The 17,822-nt window shown below is 38.1% G+C and overlaps 1 protein-coding gene across 6 annotated transcripts in view; it reads right to left on the reverse strand.

Annotated features, from left to right (window-relative positions):
* mpdz (multiple PDZ domain crumbs cell polarity complex component) overlaps positions 1-8,255 on the reverse strand; it is a 65,709-nt gene extending 57,454 nt beyond the window's left edge. For all 6 annotated transcript variants that reach the window (XM_026215741.1, XM_026215743.1, XM_026215742.1 and 3 more), the window contains exons 1-3: positions 8,105-8,255; positions 4,281-4,345; positions 1,816-1,985 (exon numbers count right to left, since the gene is read on the reverse strand). In XM_026215741.1, coding sequence (XP_026071526.1) covers positions 1,816-1,985; positions 4,281-4,296 — 186 coding nt within the window. In that variant the 5' untranslated portion in view covers positions 4,297-4,345; positions 8,105-8,255. The remainder of the gene's footprint in view (positions 1-1,815; positions 1,986-4,280; positions 4,346-8,104) is intronic.
* Positions 8,256-17,822: the final 9,567 nt, after the last annotated feature.

The following is a 17,822-nucleotide window of genomic DNA, read 5'->3' on the forward strand; positions in this document are numbered from 1 at the left end:
AGCATAAAATAAACAACACACAAAAGTTAAAGTGATAATCTAGTACTTAACATGTTTTTAAAAGTGCACTTAAGTGTGTTCAGAAACAGTCATTAAAGTAAAATGTATTACAATCCACCAATGTGTGTCTCTCCACTTGTGAAAAAAGCTAAACTTTAGAATACTGTTAAAAATAGCAATTATTATGGAAATAGGTATGTATGCTTAATGCGTAAAATGTATTATAGTTTAAATATGTTAAATGAGAGTTTTTGACCCACTTAAGTAGAACTTAAGTACATCTTTATATGTAATTCTATAATTACTTCTATTGTCTTTAAAATATGGTTAAGGTGCTTCTGAGTGTACCAACAAGCATTTATGATAAACTAAAATATACTTTAATGTCACTTCTATTAAAATTCGTCTGTAATGTAGTTAATATATATTTGTAATGATGAAGTTGCATTTGAGTATGAAACAAACAACACACAAAAGTTAAAGTGATAATCTAGTACTTAACATGTTTTTAAAAGTGCACTTAAGTGTGTTCAGAAACAGTCATGAAAGTGTCTCTCTTTAAGTCACTTAAGTGGTCTTTTATTTTATTTTATTTATATTATATTATCTGCATATTTAAGTAGATTACAAGTGCACTGTCTATACAACTAAGCTCAATTCTTTTCCCCAGCTCTGTTCTATATGAGTCCATAACTTTTAGACTGACTTTAGATGGTTTCCTTCTTCCACACGCTGTTAACAGTGTTCTTCTCTGCGGTTCATAAGTATGTGAGTGAAGAGAGCACGAGGGGACGCCGCTGGGGATTTGATAATCTCCATTCCTCTGTTCCAGCATAACTCGCATACTTCAGACCGAACGGCTGCCGGTGCCAAACTCTCCAAGTCCACACAGAGCTCCAAAACCCCTAAATCTGCCCGAGCAGTGAAGCTTCTCCCTAAATAATAAGGCTGCGTCTTACTTCTGAATATTTCACAGCATTTGTATTGTTTGGGATTTGAATAATCATCTAATCTCAATCAGATCAGGGCAGCAAAGATTCAAAGCAGACTGTCAAAACATGTCATTGAATAATTAACGGAGACACAAATTTTAAGATTAGTTGTGATTACAGCATGTCTGAAATGACCAAATACATGAGTCTCTCTCCCTCTCTCTTTATATATAAACTTATATATATATATATATATATATATATATATATATATATATATATGTTTTTTGAAAGTCTCTTCGGTTCATCTAGGCTGCATTTATTTGATCCAAAATACAGTGAAATTGTGAAATATTTTTACAATTTAAAATAACTTCCTTCTGTGTGAATATATTGTAAAATGTGATTTATTTCTGTGATCAATGCTGTATTTTCAGCATCATTGCTCCAGTCTTCAGTGTCACATGATTTTCAGAAATCATTTTAATGTGCTGATTTGTTGCTAGGTATTATCAATTACTATTGGTGGTCAAGTATTAATAACGACACTTATTATCATAAATGTTGAAAACATACAACATTTTCAAAAGTACAGCATTATAGTACAGCATTAGCGTTATATGCATCCTTGCTTAATATTTTTTTTGTTTTTTTTTAAAATATAAAATAAACTTTATATATATATAATATCATACACATTTCAAGCAGTAATATTCCACATTTTCGTCACATGATCACACATGTAGCCACCAAGTTAAATGCAAACTCCAATTCATGAACAAATCCATCTGATTTCTGAACAAATTATTAGGTCCAAATTTGTTTTGAAATGTTTTGTAGTTAGAGAAATATGATTTTGTGTTGTGTTGTGTTTTGTTCTTACATGCTCCTTCAGGTGCTGCACTGATTTCTGCAGCGCGAGGATCTGGTGAAACAGAGGACTCTGCAGAACCGCCTTCAGAAGATTCAGCTTCTCCTCGGCAGGAACGTCTGCTCCCTTTTCTTTCAAGCGAGACTGTAACCTCTCCACGGCCTGCAGACAACGCTGGGTATCTGTCACACACACACACACACACACACACCTGTAATGACACTCTGGAGACCACCGCCAGAAATGATTTCCAATCACAGACACTATTCCTGCATCGCCAGCCGTTTGTTCACTAAAGCGGTGATAGATCCGTCAGTCTGAGATGAGCTGCGCTAGAAATGTTTTCTATAATTCACTTTCTTTCTCACACTGGTACATTATCCGCTTCAATATTCAAGGAATATTTCAATAATTGAGGGAAGAGTGCATTCCCATCCATTCATGTCCGGAGTGTTTTCTGTGGAGGATTTCACTGCTGTGAGGAGGTGCTTTGTCTTTTAATGGCACAGCCTGATGCCTCGTGGGTACAGACGATATATCATGCATTCCTCTCACTGAACAAGAGCAAGAGAAAAGCCAGTGATTCACAGTGGAAAAAGCTGGAGCAACTCGCTCATGGCTGTCTTAAAAACTGGTCGGGACAATTTATAGGATAGAGCTTTTTAATTACACTGTGCTCATATTACATAATATGATCTTTGACTGTTGAGCACTAATTTAAGAGATCTGGACTGCATTTCACAATATTGTACACCTATGTACATTCAAATAAATATTTAGGCCTAAATTTAACATGCATGTAAAATATGCATCCGTTAACTTAATGCGATGCATATTTGTCAGTCACACGTATATAGGTCAGATTTTTGTAATAGAACTAATAACCTAAAGGTAAATAAACAATAACCGGCTTTATTTGTTTATCATTAATAAATCTGATTTGTTTAAACTGCATACTTTTTAACTAACTAAACATAGCTTATTTCAGAGTTGGTCATATTTTATGCTTATATAGACACATTTAATCTTAATATGTTCATTAATAGATTTTTATAGAAGCCCGTTTCCATCATGGAATAAAAAAATGAAACAACGCAACTTTTTATCTCAAGATTTTTCTCACAATTGCAAGGTTAAATTCTGATGTATTTCTCAGAATTGTGAGTTATAAATTAAAAATATATATTTATAGACTTTTTTTCTTACAACTGTGTTTATATCTCTCAATTCTGACTATCTAACACACAATCGTGAGTTTACATCTTTCAATTCTGAGAATAAAAGTCAGAATTGTGAGTTTATATCATAAAACTAGTTGGAATCACAATATGTCCGAAAAGAAGTCTGAATTGTGAGAGATTGTGAGAGACTTTTTTATTCGGTGGTCGAAACAGGCTTCCATAGATTTCTGCTGATTCTAAGCTTTTCAAATAAATGCATTTTTTAAATAAAAATCTGACTTGTTTCAAACCTGTTTTTTTCTGACAGGTTTCATTAACGTGTGACTGGCAAACTGCATCACTTTAAGTTCATTAGTTTAAGTTAAATCTGTGTAATTCAAATGGACAGCAATTTTTAAGTAATAAAAATACATCAAGCCAAAGGTTTGTACAATCTCCTTATGCTGTGGGAAGCACAGCCCAGGGCTGTATTTGCTCATTTCCGACTCAAAGCTCAAAGTACTCTCTCTCTCTCTCTCTCTCTCTCTCCATGTATTGGTGTCTTGCTCTGTGTATGCATCAGTTCTTCCGCTCGAGGCTGCAGGTTTGTGTGCAGCAGCGGTCCAGATCATATCCATCCTCTCAGTGTGTGTGTGTGGAGTGTGTGAACCTCTTCAGAAACCACTGACTGTAAACAGTCCCACAACAAGCAGCAAGCGCAAGCACACTCTCACACGGAGTCAAACTCTCTCTCTTTCTTTCAGCTTTTTTTGGTTTCCTTTCTGCTGTATATTTTTGGGACTGTCATGGAATGTTATGAAGATCAGGTAACTCCAGCACTTATACACCGAACATCGCCAGCAGCACACTTATGACTACTCTTCGACAAGATGTTCGACATAAAAAACCAAACTACCGTCTTATAAAGGATCACATGGATTGATCTGGCAAAACGTTTCAAGAACTTGTCCAGGTCATATTTCAGTCCAGTTGAATTATTATTATTTTTAAGAATTATGTTTTGTTTGTTTTATTTTTCCTGGTTAAATACTTGCTGCACTTTCCAAAACTGTCCCTCTCTCTGCTCCTCAAGCCACTTTGGACAAAGCATCTGCTTAAGGCAAAAATTCATAATTGTTACTAGCAAATGATATATATATATATATACATACACATATATATATCATCTTGTCTCGTCGTTTCATTCTACAGAGAAACGTAACTACCCTCTGGTTCGCAACCCATTACCCACAATCCTCTACAGTTCAGACATCAGAGGCTATAGTTCCACAGAAATGCAAAAATAAATGGACTTACCCATTGTTTCGATCATGTTACACTTCCTTCCTCTCTCTGTTGTCTTTCCTCATTACACGTCACACCTGAAATCAACATTTAGACTTTGACTAAAGGAACAATGACATGACAGTCATTCTTTGTTTTTAAATACAGAAACAATAGCATACAATGCATTGCAATGTTATTACTGTTAACTAAAACGGTAACACTTTCTTTTAAGGACCAGTTCTCACTATGAACTAGTATGCTTATTACTAGTATTTTAAGTACTTATCAAGCACATATTGACGGCTTATTCTGGATGACCATATTTTAAATCCCTTAATCCTACACTATACCTAAACTTAACAATAATTATTAATAAGCAGCAAATTAGGAGTTTGTTTAGGGAAAATTCTTAGTTCATAGTGACTATGTGTTCCTTATTCTATTCTATTTTTAGTAATTGAAATAAATTAGAAATAAAATATTAATATTAGATGAAAGACTGTCTAAAATGTTTCCTTGCCAGCAAACTGAGATACTGAAATTACTAAAACTGATCAAATATATATAAAAAAAGAAAAATAACAATAATAATAAAAAATAAAAATTAAAGGCATAGATAATAATAATAATAATAATAATAATAATAATAAGAAATAATTTCTATGAAAAAAGCTAATAAAATGAATAAAACTTCAAACTAAACTGAAAATATAAAAATAAAAGCCTGAAAAAAAAACTTAAATAAAATTTGAAATGTTGACTTGACAACTATAGTCAGATATGAAATATTGAAATGACACTTAAATTACTAAAGCTGAAATAAAAAGAAAAGAAAGCTAAAGAGAAATATTTTTTTAAAAAACTAATGAAATGACATAAAATCTATAAAACAAACTCAAATTAAAATAAAAACAGAAAAAAAAATAAAAATAATAAAAGCTAATTCAAAAAGTGAATATACTTTAAGACTATATAAATAATAATAAAATAACACCGATACAAAAGAAATGCAGGTTTAAATGTAATTCTCTTGAATACAAATGATAGTAAATGAATGTAGAGCAGCAGCTTGTGTTTGCAGAAAGGAGAAAAGTGTGAGAGCTTCAGTGCAGATGAGTCTGTTCCTCAGACAGAGCTGTTGAGCAACACTTTGAGCATTTGTTAATCATTTCCCTCGACTCTGCAGATGAATCAAAACTGGTCTGAAAGCAACCGAACGCAGTCTGTGTTCAGGCACTCGGAGGAACTGCAAATTCCAGTCTCAGATCTCAGAGAGGTCATGTGACTCGTGGGCAGACGGGCTTTCGTCTGACCTCCCCGCGGTTACCATGACGACGGGACACAGAGACTGGCTCTGGTTTCTTTAGAGACGCCTGTAAGCGACAGGTCTGCGGTGAATAGCTGCCATTGTGAGAGTTTTTATCATCACTGATCACAATGAGAGGTGGACGAGGTTTACAGAAGAAGCCGTGCTGACGTGAAACAGTCCAGTGTGCGTTATTTCCTATCAGAGCTCAGCCAGAGACCAATTCTTGCTCTATCAGCAGTCTGGACAGCGTCTGCAGCACTTTTGTTGATAGGACACTGTTATCTACACGTTCGACTGTTTCTGATATCACAGAAAATACATTAATGTTACAAAATAATTCTATTTCATACTTTCATTCAGAATCCTGAAATAAATAGGCATTGGGCAGCACAACTCTTTTCACCCCTTATAATAATCAGAAATGTTTCTTGAGAAATCAGCGTATTCTAATGATTTCTGAAGATCATGTGACACTGAAGACTGGAGTAATGATGCTGAAAATACAGCATTAAATCACAGGAATAAATTCCAGTGTACAGTATATTCACATCGAAAACAGCTGTTGTATATCATAAAAATATTTCACTGTTTTTAATGTATTTCCGATCAAATAAAAACAGACTTTGGTGAGCAGAAGATTTTTTTCAAACACGTTCACCAGCCCCAAACTTTTGAACAGGGATGTAAATAAATTAAAAATAACTCAGACTGTATTAAATACAGGCAATATGGATAAACAGAGTTTACTGCTTTTTGTGGCATCCTTTGCATAACTGGCTACCAAGAGCGTCATTTAGAAATGATTGTTTGTTTGTAGGGAGCACTTTGTCATCTTCAATCAAATCTCAGTCCTGAAGCAAAACCCCTGCATTAGAAGAGCAATAAGAGTCAGTGCTGCTGAATACTGTCAGCTCGGCTGAAAGCCCTCCATACGCTAGCCTGGCTGCTGTCGTCACAAGGACTAATGCTCTTACGTGAGGATTAACTTCTTCTCCCTCCCATCATGCTTCCCACCGTTTTAATTACCGTTGACTGTGACATCTACTGCAAGACGCTACACAGAAGAAGATAAAGTCTTTTCCCTCCTACACACAATCCTGTTTCACAAGAGGAAAACAACATGCAGCCACCACTAGTACAAAAGACAAAAAGTTAGGTACAAGTAGTGTTTATTACTCTGCAATTACAGTGTGATGAAGTTATGACAGAAGAACGGAGCTCACAAATAAGACCGGAGCACAGAGATGGGTCTGATGGGTCAGTTTGGGTGTTTTTTGGCCCTGAAGTCCCAGTTTTTACAATCTCACTAGTTCAGTTTGCCTACTAGTAATGTCCAATATGAACACAAGCAGCAAAGCAACATTTTTTAATATTTGTCAAATTTCCGCAACCAACAAATGTCATTTTTAATAGACTGAAAAAAAGATGTAGGATTTACTTTGAAACTATTTTCACTCAGAAATTGCAAGTATTTCGCAAATAATTACAAAGAAATGGCAAGTAAAAATTAATGAAATATAAAATTTTGAATTAGAAAGAAAAATGCATTCGAATGTATTCCAATAATATGTTTTGACTACCACTTTGAAAAATGATTTCTTACACTGTACATCTAAAAGTATTTAGTCTGTGGTAAATTACATACTAGAAATAAACTGGAATAGAATTACCGATTTATTAATTATGACTAAGCACACATAATTAAATAATATTTTCATAATTTGGCAGTTTGATTGGTAATGAAACATAACAATAATAATAATGATAATAAATAAATAAGTGCTCAAAAGTGTCATGTCTAATGTTTCATCGCATGCTCGTCTCCTTGGTAACCAAGTGTTCTATTCACTTTAGTAACAAAACTGTTGCTGCTGGTGGAAATGATGTCACAGATGAGGGACACACACACACACACACACACACACACACACACACACACACACACACAAAGATCTACAATAGTTGAATATCTGAAGCGCGCTGTTTATTTCACTCTTTGATTGGATCGTCGCCGTTTTTAGAACGTAATCATTAAATCGTGACGCATTTCTCTGTTTTTAAATGGCAAAATTGTATCTAGGACAAAGGTTAACAATAAACTCACACATAAGTTTCAAACCCAGAAGAGATGACAGCTGTAACGTGATCGTCATGTAGCAACTAAATCAAGACCTGGCAGATAAAAGCGTGTTTTTGGGACAGTGAGTCAGATAGCGCGTGTCCCGTTACTCGCTGATCTCTTTGTGTCCACGGGCCTGTCGGGAATAAAATCCGCTTTCCGTACCGAGCGGATGAAGCAACAGGCTGATGGCGCGACGAACGACGGGAAAAGTTGAGCAAACGGAGCAAATAAAGTGCGGGAAATGATATTAAAACAACGATTCACGGCGGCGGACATCAAAGGATCGATGATGCGCGCGCGACATTCTATCATTCCAACAAAAGCGCGTTTGTTACAATGTAACCTGATCACATCAAAGCCCGCCGCGCCGCGCCATTCACACACATTCGCGAAGAATATCGAGTTTTGTTGAGAATAACTTACATGAACGGCAGTATCTCGCTACGGGACGGGGTCTGTCCGGTTATGTTGTGTTGTGTTAAAGATGGGCGCTGTGTTTGAAAGTGGAGCCGCCCCGCACACACACACACACACACACACACACACACACTCCTGCGCCGCTCCGTGGCTGCCGCGACCACTGAACCCTCTCAGACATCTGAAGGAAACTGCTCTGGAATAGATAAGAGAAGAGAGCCTGCTTGGTTCAGGAATATTTTATTACCACATTCAGATTATCAAATAGTCAGTAGGCCTAGATATATAAACACCGGGGCTAGTTGTCACATGGGAAAGTTGGCATTCCATGAGCTTGCACTGAAGAACATTAACAGGGAAAGAACAACCCACACTGCTTTCACATTCCACTGGGCAAAGATTGCAGACATACCTGACCCACTCTCCTCTCCCGCTTCTCCTCTTTTGGATAAATTCCAATTAATAGCTTATTTAATACTTATTTTTGGTTTGATAGTGGTATTGAAGGGAACACTCTTCAAAATAAGGGTTCTAAAAGGGTTAATATTTTTTTTCACACCAGTTCAATAGAATAGCCATGTTTGTCTCCTCAAAGAAGCTTTCAATAAACAGTTCTTAGTGAAACAATTTGTTATTTTATTAACTATGTTTTAATAACTCAAAGGATCATTTTCCGCCATAAAGATCCTTCAACCAAAAGGATGCAAAGGTGCTTCCTGAAAACATTTATTAAAAATTAATTAAATAAATAACCCTTATAAAAACATTATGCAGGTGGTAATAGTGTGATAATGTAAACAGAGAGAAATTAAAATGTTTATAAGATTTCTATAAATACAGTAATAAACAGTATTTAAGCCATCAGCTCTGTATGTTTGTATGTATACTCAATATTTAATTTTATATATAATGTTTTATTTGTTTTTATATGTTATAATCTATATGAATACATATAGTCTCTTTTTCTCTGAAATTGGACTTCTACACATCTTTCAAAATGCATTTAGTTCCTTATATATATATATATATATATATATATATATATATATATATATATATATATATATATATATATATATATATATATATTAGATATATATATATATATATATATATATATATATATATATATATATAGATATATATGTTTTTGCATTTTCCAAAAAATATAAAGTATAAAGAAGATAGAAATGTACTAAAATTGAGCAAGGTGAAGTAGTGTAAAGTTTACCAAAGTATAAATGAGTAGTTTATAAGCTAGCAGTTAGCAAAGTACTAGGACTATCGCTTTTACTTTTTCAAATTTATGCCAATCTACATTTTTGAGTAACTGACTTTTCTCCAGTCTTAAAGAAATAAATTGCACAGTCCAAGCTGTTTATGCCACTGGCCACAAGTTTAAATTAGATTTGGAGTCCCAGAGATTCATAGGATGTTTTGATGGTGTCAGACTGTGTGACCCTGCTTATATTCCTGCAGTGTGAGCACGTTAGCAGATGTGACCTGCACCTAAAATCCAAGACGACCAGCAGGACCATTTGTCAAAGACTTTTTATTGGACATAACGCTCCTGTTTTCAATTTCAGTGTCAGGATGATTAATTAGGATGTAGAGGGAATATCACAACTAATTAGGTGCACTGCCAATCCCAGAAATTACCTTGAAAATCAATCAAGACAACAGGAGATGTACTTTTTCACTGGAGGAAGTGTTTTTGTGAATTATGGACTCATATTTTGTCCAGAAGCAACAGTTTAAAGTTAAAATGTCTTAATGATGTAGACCTATTTGTTTCTTACAAACACACAGCTTTTCACTTCACAAGATGTTAATTGATGTCAATTTACTGTTTTTACAAATGAGGGCATCCCGAAATGGAGGCTTTGCTAGATTTATATTGCTTCTGGGTACAAATTTTCCCTCAAAGACCCTGAGAACTGTGACGCTGAAACACCTGGAGAAGAGAGAGTCAATTGAACTCGTTGTTTTACACGATTAGTCTCTATTCTCTTTACCAATTGTGACATTTTGATCAAATCAAATTAAGTGACAATGCTGCTGATGGAACTGTAAGTTAAATGCATCACAGTCAAACTCTTCAGTTAAACTCAACTCTGCTGTGCCTCTGAAAACCACACACACAGACTGCAAATGAAACAAGCTGTGCGTCCCTGAAACAGAGGCTCACTGGAAATACGTGACTCTGTCTATATATACTGCAGAACCTGAAATACATTGCCCTGGGTCCATTTTGCTGAACTCTTAAGATGACACATCCACAAGAGGCACTATAAGTTATATAAGTTTCCTCCATTGCAGATGCAGGTTTATTAAACAGCACGGCTTCTTAAAAAAATTGTGCAATTACAAAGCATTGCTGATAACACATTTAACAGCAGTTTTAAAGCAAAATATCTTTCACTAAATAGTCTGTTCAATGTTCTCTAAAACAGTTATACATTTTATTGTACTGGTTTATTGTTCGTATCGCGGCAGTTCAGAAATGTCCTTTGAGTGACGCTAAAAGCTTCATAAACCTAACTGACAATGTTAACAAAAGCAAGCGTGAAATAAATACACACTGCTAAATCAATCATCACATTTAATCTTGCTTCTACAGTCTTTGAGCTCTTTTATCATGATTTGTGTTTCACAGCACTTATACCAGAGCGCTCTGTATGTCAAGTTTAATGCTGTACTGTGTGCGCTACCAAGCAAGTTTACTACCCCAGAAAAGCCAAACATGTGAAGCTGGTTATGTGATGCAAATGTAAAGATGTGTTAGTTTATAAATCATGCACTATGGTAAGTGTTTTAAAGTCATATAGCATGAGATTGTGGAAGGAACCACATGCAAATAAATCTTTATTAATCAATAACCTGCTCCTGTATTATCATTTGTGTGAAAATGAATGCCACTTGTGTTCATTTCAGCTGGAAATTGCAATTGTGTTGTATGTAGTGTCAACTTTTTTTTGCAGTTTTTCAGAAACATAGATAGAGTTTTCGGTGAGTGTGATGTTGTTTTTTCAAGGTCCAGCTCCTGGAGGAACGTATACACTGGAAATGCTTTGACAAGGAAGCAACAGGTCGGCTCTGTATCCAGCAACTGTTGGTGGTACCAAACACTAAAGCAGAGACTGTAATAAAACTGGATCATTTGCCTCCCATAGCAGGTCATTTGAGGATGAAAATGATGGTAGATCATTTAAGGGGCCTCTACATTGGCTTGGTTTGAGAGTTAATCGGTTCTGGCCAAAATTCAATATGTGGCAGCAAACATCCCACATTAAACTCCTGCTGAGGACTTATATTAATCCCTGATGCTAACTGTAAATTCTCGGCCTTGCAAGCAATGCAATTAAGATTTTAAGTGACTCCAACACTCAAGCTGTGCTGGTTGTAATATAGTCAGGATGTTTCAGATTAAACTGGAAAGTTTTCTCAAGCGGGTTGAGATGGAAAGAGTTGGAGAAAACAATGGAAAAGTCTGTTGTTACTGCAAGATGGCCAACTATTTCCATCAGAAATGTTCACATTCTCACACATTATTTCAGTCTGGGAGCAGGATGATCAGTGGACTCTGAGGAAGCAGAAGAAGGTGAAAGTCTCTCCATGCCTTCCAAGTGAAAAAGAACACTTTAGCATACTTTTAAACAGATAAATAGAAAATTAAGCACAAATTCCATATTTACAGACACATAACTGCATGCTAAATGCAATTAAATAAATATATGACAGTTTAACATTATATTAGATGCAACTAGTTGAACTTAAGAGTAAAATACATCTTTACGCCTGATTTCATAATTCTATTGTCTTTGAAATCTGGTTAAAGTACTTCTGAATGTACTGACAAGCATTTATGGTGAACTAAAATATGTTAATGTCACTTTTGTATGTCCCGTATTTTAATCTATTTGTAATTAAACACATGCAATGATTAACTGACAATTTAAATGAATAATTTAAAGTTAAACTTTTAACTTTACATTATGTGTGCCCTTTTTAAAAGTGTACTTAAGTGTGGAGAAACATGAAAAGTCATTAAAGTGTCTCTCTTTAAGTGACTTAAGTGACCTTTTATTTTTCAACATTATACACGAGTACAGTTTTACTTATGTATTAATTAATTTGAATATAAAGTGACTAAAAAGATACTTGAAATAGTTCCACTCTGTTTGCTTTTGTCGGTAAATGTGACTGGCACTGTGAATTTTTCTGTGTATTAGCGATAAATCCTTCTCCTCAAACCCCACATGATGCCACAGACCCTCACACTATCATATTGGCTCTCAGCGTGGGTCACTGTCACCATTTGTTCGGCTGAATCTCTCCTGCAGCTTGTCCCAAAACTTGAAATCAGTCATTCCGAAACAGAAATTCTGCTGTTTACCCATAGCGGTCATAGGAAAGAGTGAATAATGCTAAATTACAGTACATAAAGCTTAATCACAAAATCTATCCCTCCATCAATCCATCTACTGTATTAGTGCACTTTACGGTGAATGTCATTCTTCTTTGTAACGTGATATTAGAGAAAACAGAAAAAAAAAAACTTTCCAAAAGTATGAATATGCACAATTTAGGTACATGTATGAACACTTTAGGTACAACAAATGCAGCTTTAAGGGATAAAAAAATCACCCTTTAGGTGTAAATAATATACAAAGGTTTATCATTTAAAATGGCACCATGCCGAAAAAGGTACAAAATTCTCACCGGGGCTGTATCATTAACAAAGGTGCTAACATGTACACATAATGATTTTTTGAAACTACTCATATGTATTGTTTAATAAATGGAGACAAACTGAAATCAATTTTGTTTGGAAATAAGCAGCAAGGAAGACTGATTAAAGTGGAAAAGTTCAACAGCTGCATCAATAGTACAAATTTTCCAGCAAAACCACAGGTGAGACATGCATCCTTCAGTTATACAGTACGTTTACATTTTTGTACTGACATTTTGAGATATATTACATCGATTATTTTGTGTTGTAGGATCCAAACTTTGCCTCCCACAGGAGAGAGAGGCTCAATCTTTTCAGATGTACAGAAAATTGCCAACAATGCAATAAATGTGTGGGAATCAGGGTGCTGGTAGACAATATCACTTTTGGGTGAGTGAATATGGTCAGCACAACAACAATTGCAAGTGTCCTAGAGAAACATAAAATTAGGATTTACTTCAATTTAGTTTGCAAAATGAACAATCAAATATGCAGCAATAATTAGTTACAAAACCCCGATCTCAGATTACTATCTCAGAACTATCAAGCTTCTGTGTTTTTTATTAAAGACTGTATCTGCTCTGCGAATTGCTCTCTCTGGTCCTCTTTCCACACAACAGAATAATCTGACCAGCTATGGACCCAGCAAGAGAGAATTCGATCCAGACGGCCGTCGAGATCCAGTGGGTTATGCTGGGCAAGCACAAGGAGGATTTATCGGCTGCGAGACAGGCCGTGGAAAACCTGGCGGCACAGGTGACGGATCTCGCCAAGCAACTCCACCAGTGTTGTCTCAATCCGCCAGCCTTGTCCGGATCTGTTCACCCCACGGAGCCTCGAATTAATAACCCGCCGTGTTATTCCGGTGATCCCACCCAGTGCCGTTCCTTTTAAACCAATGCAAGGTTGTGTTTTCCCTCCAGCTGTCAACCTATTCAGGAGACCGGGCAAGGATCGTCTATATTATCTCTCTTCTCTCCGGACGAGCTCGCCAGTGGGGGACAGCAGTCTGGGAAGCCAAGGCCGTGTGCACCGAGTGCTTTTCTCTCTTCAAGGAGAAGATGATCCATGTCTTCGATCAGTCTGTCTAAGGGGAGAAGGCCTCCCGCCTCTTGTCCTCTCTTCGTCAGGGTAAGCGCTCTGTTACGGACTTTTCTATCGAGTTCCACACATTGGCAAGCTCCTGTGGCTGGAATGACCCGGCACTGCTCGCTCGCTTTCTGGAGGGGCTCAACGGCGAGGTAAGGGATTTTGTCCAGGGAGGTCCCTACTCGTCTGGATTTACTGATTGACCTTGCATTATGCATCGAGAAGCGATGAACCCGAGGCCATGCAGCTGGGCGGCATCCGCATATCCACGACGGAGCGAGAGCGAAGAGTTGTCAATCGTCTCTGCATGTATTGCGCTTCACTTGCGCATTTTGTCTCCGCATGTCCGTTAAAAGCCAGAGCTCGTCAGTTAGGGGAGGGCTACAGGCGAGCGCAACCACTCTGGTCTCTCCTCCTAACTCCTGCACCACCTTCACTATACATCTTCACTGGCCTGGTTCTTCTACCTCCTGCAGGGCCCTGATTGACTCTGGGGCCAAGCGCAATTTTATAGATGAGTCTTGGGCTCGCGCAAAAGGTATTCCCCTGAAGGAGTTAGATGCACCCTCTCCCCTTTTTGTTCTAGACGGAAGCTCTCTCCAGAGGGTTAGCTGTGAGACTCCACCCTTAACTCTCACTATCTCCGGTAACCACTGTGAGACCATTTCCTTTTAAATTTTTCATTCCCCATATTTCCCGGTAGTTTTAGGGCATCCCTGGCTAATACAGCACATTTTGGATTAAGGGTACCATTCTTTCTTGGAACGTGTCTTGTCATGTTGACTGTTTAACCTCTGCTATCGCTCCTGTATCCTCCGTCTCTGTTTTTCAGGAGGACCCAGGTGATTTGTCTGGGGTGCCGGAGGAGTATCACGATCTGCGGATGGTGTTCAGCCGATCTCGGGCCGCTTCTCTCCCTCCTCACCGTCCCTATGACTGTAGCATCGACCTTCTCCCGGGCACTACGCTCCTTCCACGCACGCTCGGTCACTTTTTTGGGGTGTGTCATTTCAGGGGAGGGCATTAGCATGGACCCTGCTAACATTAAGGTGGTCATTAATTGGCCAGTCCCTGACTCTCGTGTCACCTTGCAGTGTTTCTTGGGGTTCGCTAATTTTTACCGATGCTTTATTTGTAACTTCAGTCAGGTCGCCGCGCCGCTAACCGCCCTTACTTCTGTCAAGTCCAGTTTTGAGTGGACCGAGTCCGCCCAGAGTGCTTTCAACCGCCTTAAGACCCTTTTCACGTCCGCTCCCATCCTTATGACCCCCGACCCCTCCAGACAGTTCATTGTCAAGGTTGACGAGTCCGATGTAGGCGTTGGAGCCATACTCTCCCAGCGATCTGCCTCCAATGGTCAGATCCACCCCTGCGCTTATTTCTCACATCGGTTATCCCCCTCTGAGCATAATTACCACGTGGGCAATCGTGAACTACTCGCCATTCGCCTGGTGCTGGGTGAATGGCGTCAGTGGCTGGAAGGTTCCTGTGTTCCTTTCATAGTGTGGACGGATCACAGAAATCTCTAATATATTCGTTCCGCCAGGAGGATGAGTGCCCGTCAGGCTCATTGGGCATTGTTTTTTTACCCGTTTCGACTTTTAATTTCCTACCAAACCGGCTCAAAGAACGTCAAGCCTGATGGTTTGTCCCACCTCTTTGATTCCTCAGAGGGCTCCGAGTCACACGTTCCCATTATCCCTAAGGGGCGCGTGATCGGTGCTGCCATCTAGGGAATTGAGAGGCTAGTCAAACGAGCTCTCTCTCATTTTGTCACTCCCCGTCTATTTCCCACTGATCTTCTTTTCGTCCCCGCATCCATCCATCCGGCAGTACTCCAGTGGGCCCACTCATCTAAATTAGCTGCCCATCCCGGCGTTAGGGGCACCCTGGCATCCATAGGCCAACGGTTCTGGTGGCCCTCCCGCGAACGGGATACTCGTCGTTTTGTAGCCTTCTGCGCAGTGTGCGCACAGACAAAGTCTGGGAACTCCCCTCCGGTCGGCCTCCTCAGACCCCTTTCCATTCCCTCATGCCCTTGGTCCCATATCGCTCTAGATTTCATTTCGGGTCTCCCCCTGTCGGCCGGTAACACCGTTATCCTCAATGTCATCGACCGTTTCTCTAAGGCAGCCCCTTTTATTCCACAGGATAGGAGCGGCGGCACAGAAAGCTCTGTCACCAATGGTGCGAGTCTTAGTCTTTGAGGGAAGGAGCCGATAAGTGTTTGTGGAGCAGAGGGAACGTGCTGAGATCTTTGGTGTAAGTAGTTCTTGAAGGATAGTGGGGGCATTTCCATGGTTACAGTGATGTGTGAGGAATCAATCCGGGGCTGGAATAGGAAGCCAATGTAGGGATTGAAGGTTTGGTGTGATGTGTTCATATTTGTGAACTCTCATCAGGATCCGAGCTGCAGTGTTCAGAATGTGCTGAAGTTTCTGAATGCTCTTGGCAGGGATCCCGATGAGAAGAGCATTACAATATCCAATCGTGAGGAGACAAAGGCATGGACAATTTTCTCAGCATCACATAAAGTTAGTGAGGGATGGAGTCTGGCAGTGTTCTGAGGTGATGAAATGATGTCTTGCAAAGTTGACTTTATAAAGTTGACCATATAAATACAAGACTATGTATTTTTTATCAGGTTGCATTAGAGAATATTATCTGAAGAACAAAATGTTTCAGAAAGTCAGTTAACAAATTCAGCAACCCAGGTGGCCTAGCTCTTCCAAACATATATATGAAAGCACAGAGGTAATCAAGAGCTGAAATCGTAAAGAAATAATTATGGAACAGACTGTACCACAGGAGTTGCTTTCTCCATGAATTAGTGTTGCTTGCGAAGACATTAACAATGCTTGTACTTAGGGATTTGAATGAACCCATAAACAGAATTATTAAAGTTTGACTGCATTACACCAATAATGTATCAAGAAATTCAGCAGGACAAGAGATGCTTCTTTTGACTTAGAGAGGGAGTGAAAACAACAACAAAAAATGTATTGGAAGTTGAGCTATATAAGTCCAATACGCCATTTCACAGTCTCAGGTCCCACTTGTCCTTCACTAGATACATTTTCCATACAGGTTTCATCCAATCTGGTTGGTAACTTTCTTTTACAGAAGCAAGAAGCCTTTGTCAGTTTGATCAAAGTCATTGTTTGAATCATCTCTGTATGCCCCCAAAATCACCTTGAGGTCTTGATCAAATGAATACTGCCTGTGACAAAGAGGTTGACGGATTATAGACCCTTTGTGGAAAAGACACTTGTCTCACAAAACTTATTGAAAGTGATGAGAAGAAACACAGGTGTCTATGTTTGCATTAGTTAAAAGAGCTGTTCAGCCTCAAATTTAGTCTGACTAGAGCAAACTCAGCTAACATTTATTATTTAGCCTCAAACAGTGTCAAAAGTTTATTCGGTGAGTCATACTGAAAGCTCCATTGTGAAACCATTTTCATGTGGTAGTTTTCAATTTCCAGAAAGCTGTAATGCATGTTAGACCAATTATAAAGCTGTAAAAACTGTTAAAATGATCAAAAAACCCTACATAACAGTAGGTCATGCCCAGTCATGTGCTTTGCAGCATCTAGAGTCAATGCAAAGCTTCCAACAGGTTTCTGTCAGGATTGTTTGAAACCCTCCCTCAGAGGCACTATCAAACCTGAATCCACAGCACATCTCGGTCAAGACTGAGTAATTGCAAGATATCAGACATGCTTTGTGCGATCCCTGCTATGTCCTCTGCCTGCATGAACCCCACAGCAACTTCCAGGAATATTAAGGCTTTTTTTTTTTTTAGTTTTTAGTTTTTGAAAAAAACTGTTTAACAAAAAAAAAAAAAAAATATATATATATATATATATATATATATATATTTAGCACAAATCAACACATCCAT

This window comes from Carassius auratus, chromosome 32, assembly GCF_003368295.1.
Source record: "Carassius auratus strain Wakin chromosome 32, ASM336829v1, whole genome shotgun sequence".
NCBI classification, from domain to species: domain Eukaryota; kingdom Metazoa; phylum Chordata; class Actinopteri; order Cypriniformes; family Cyprinidae; genus Carassius; species Carassius auratus.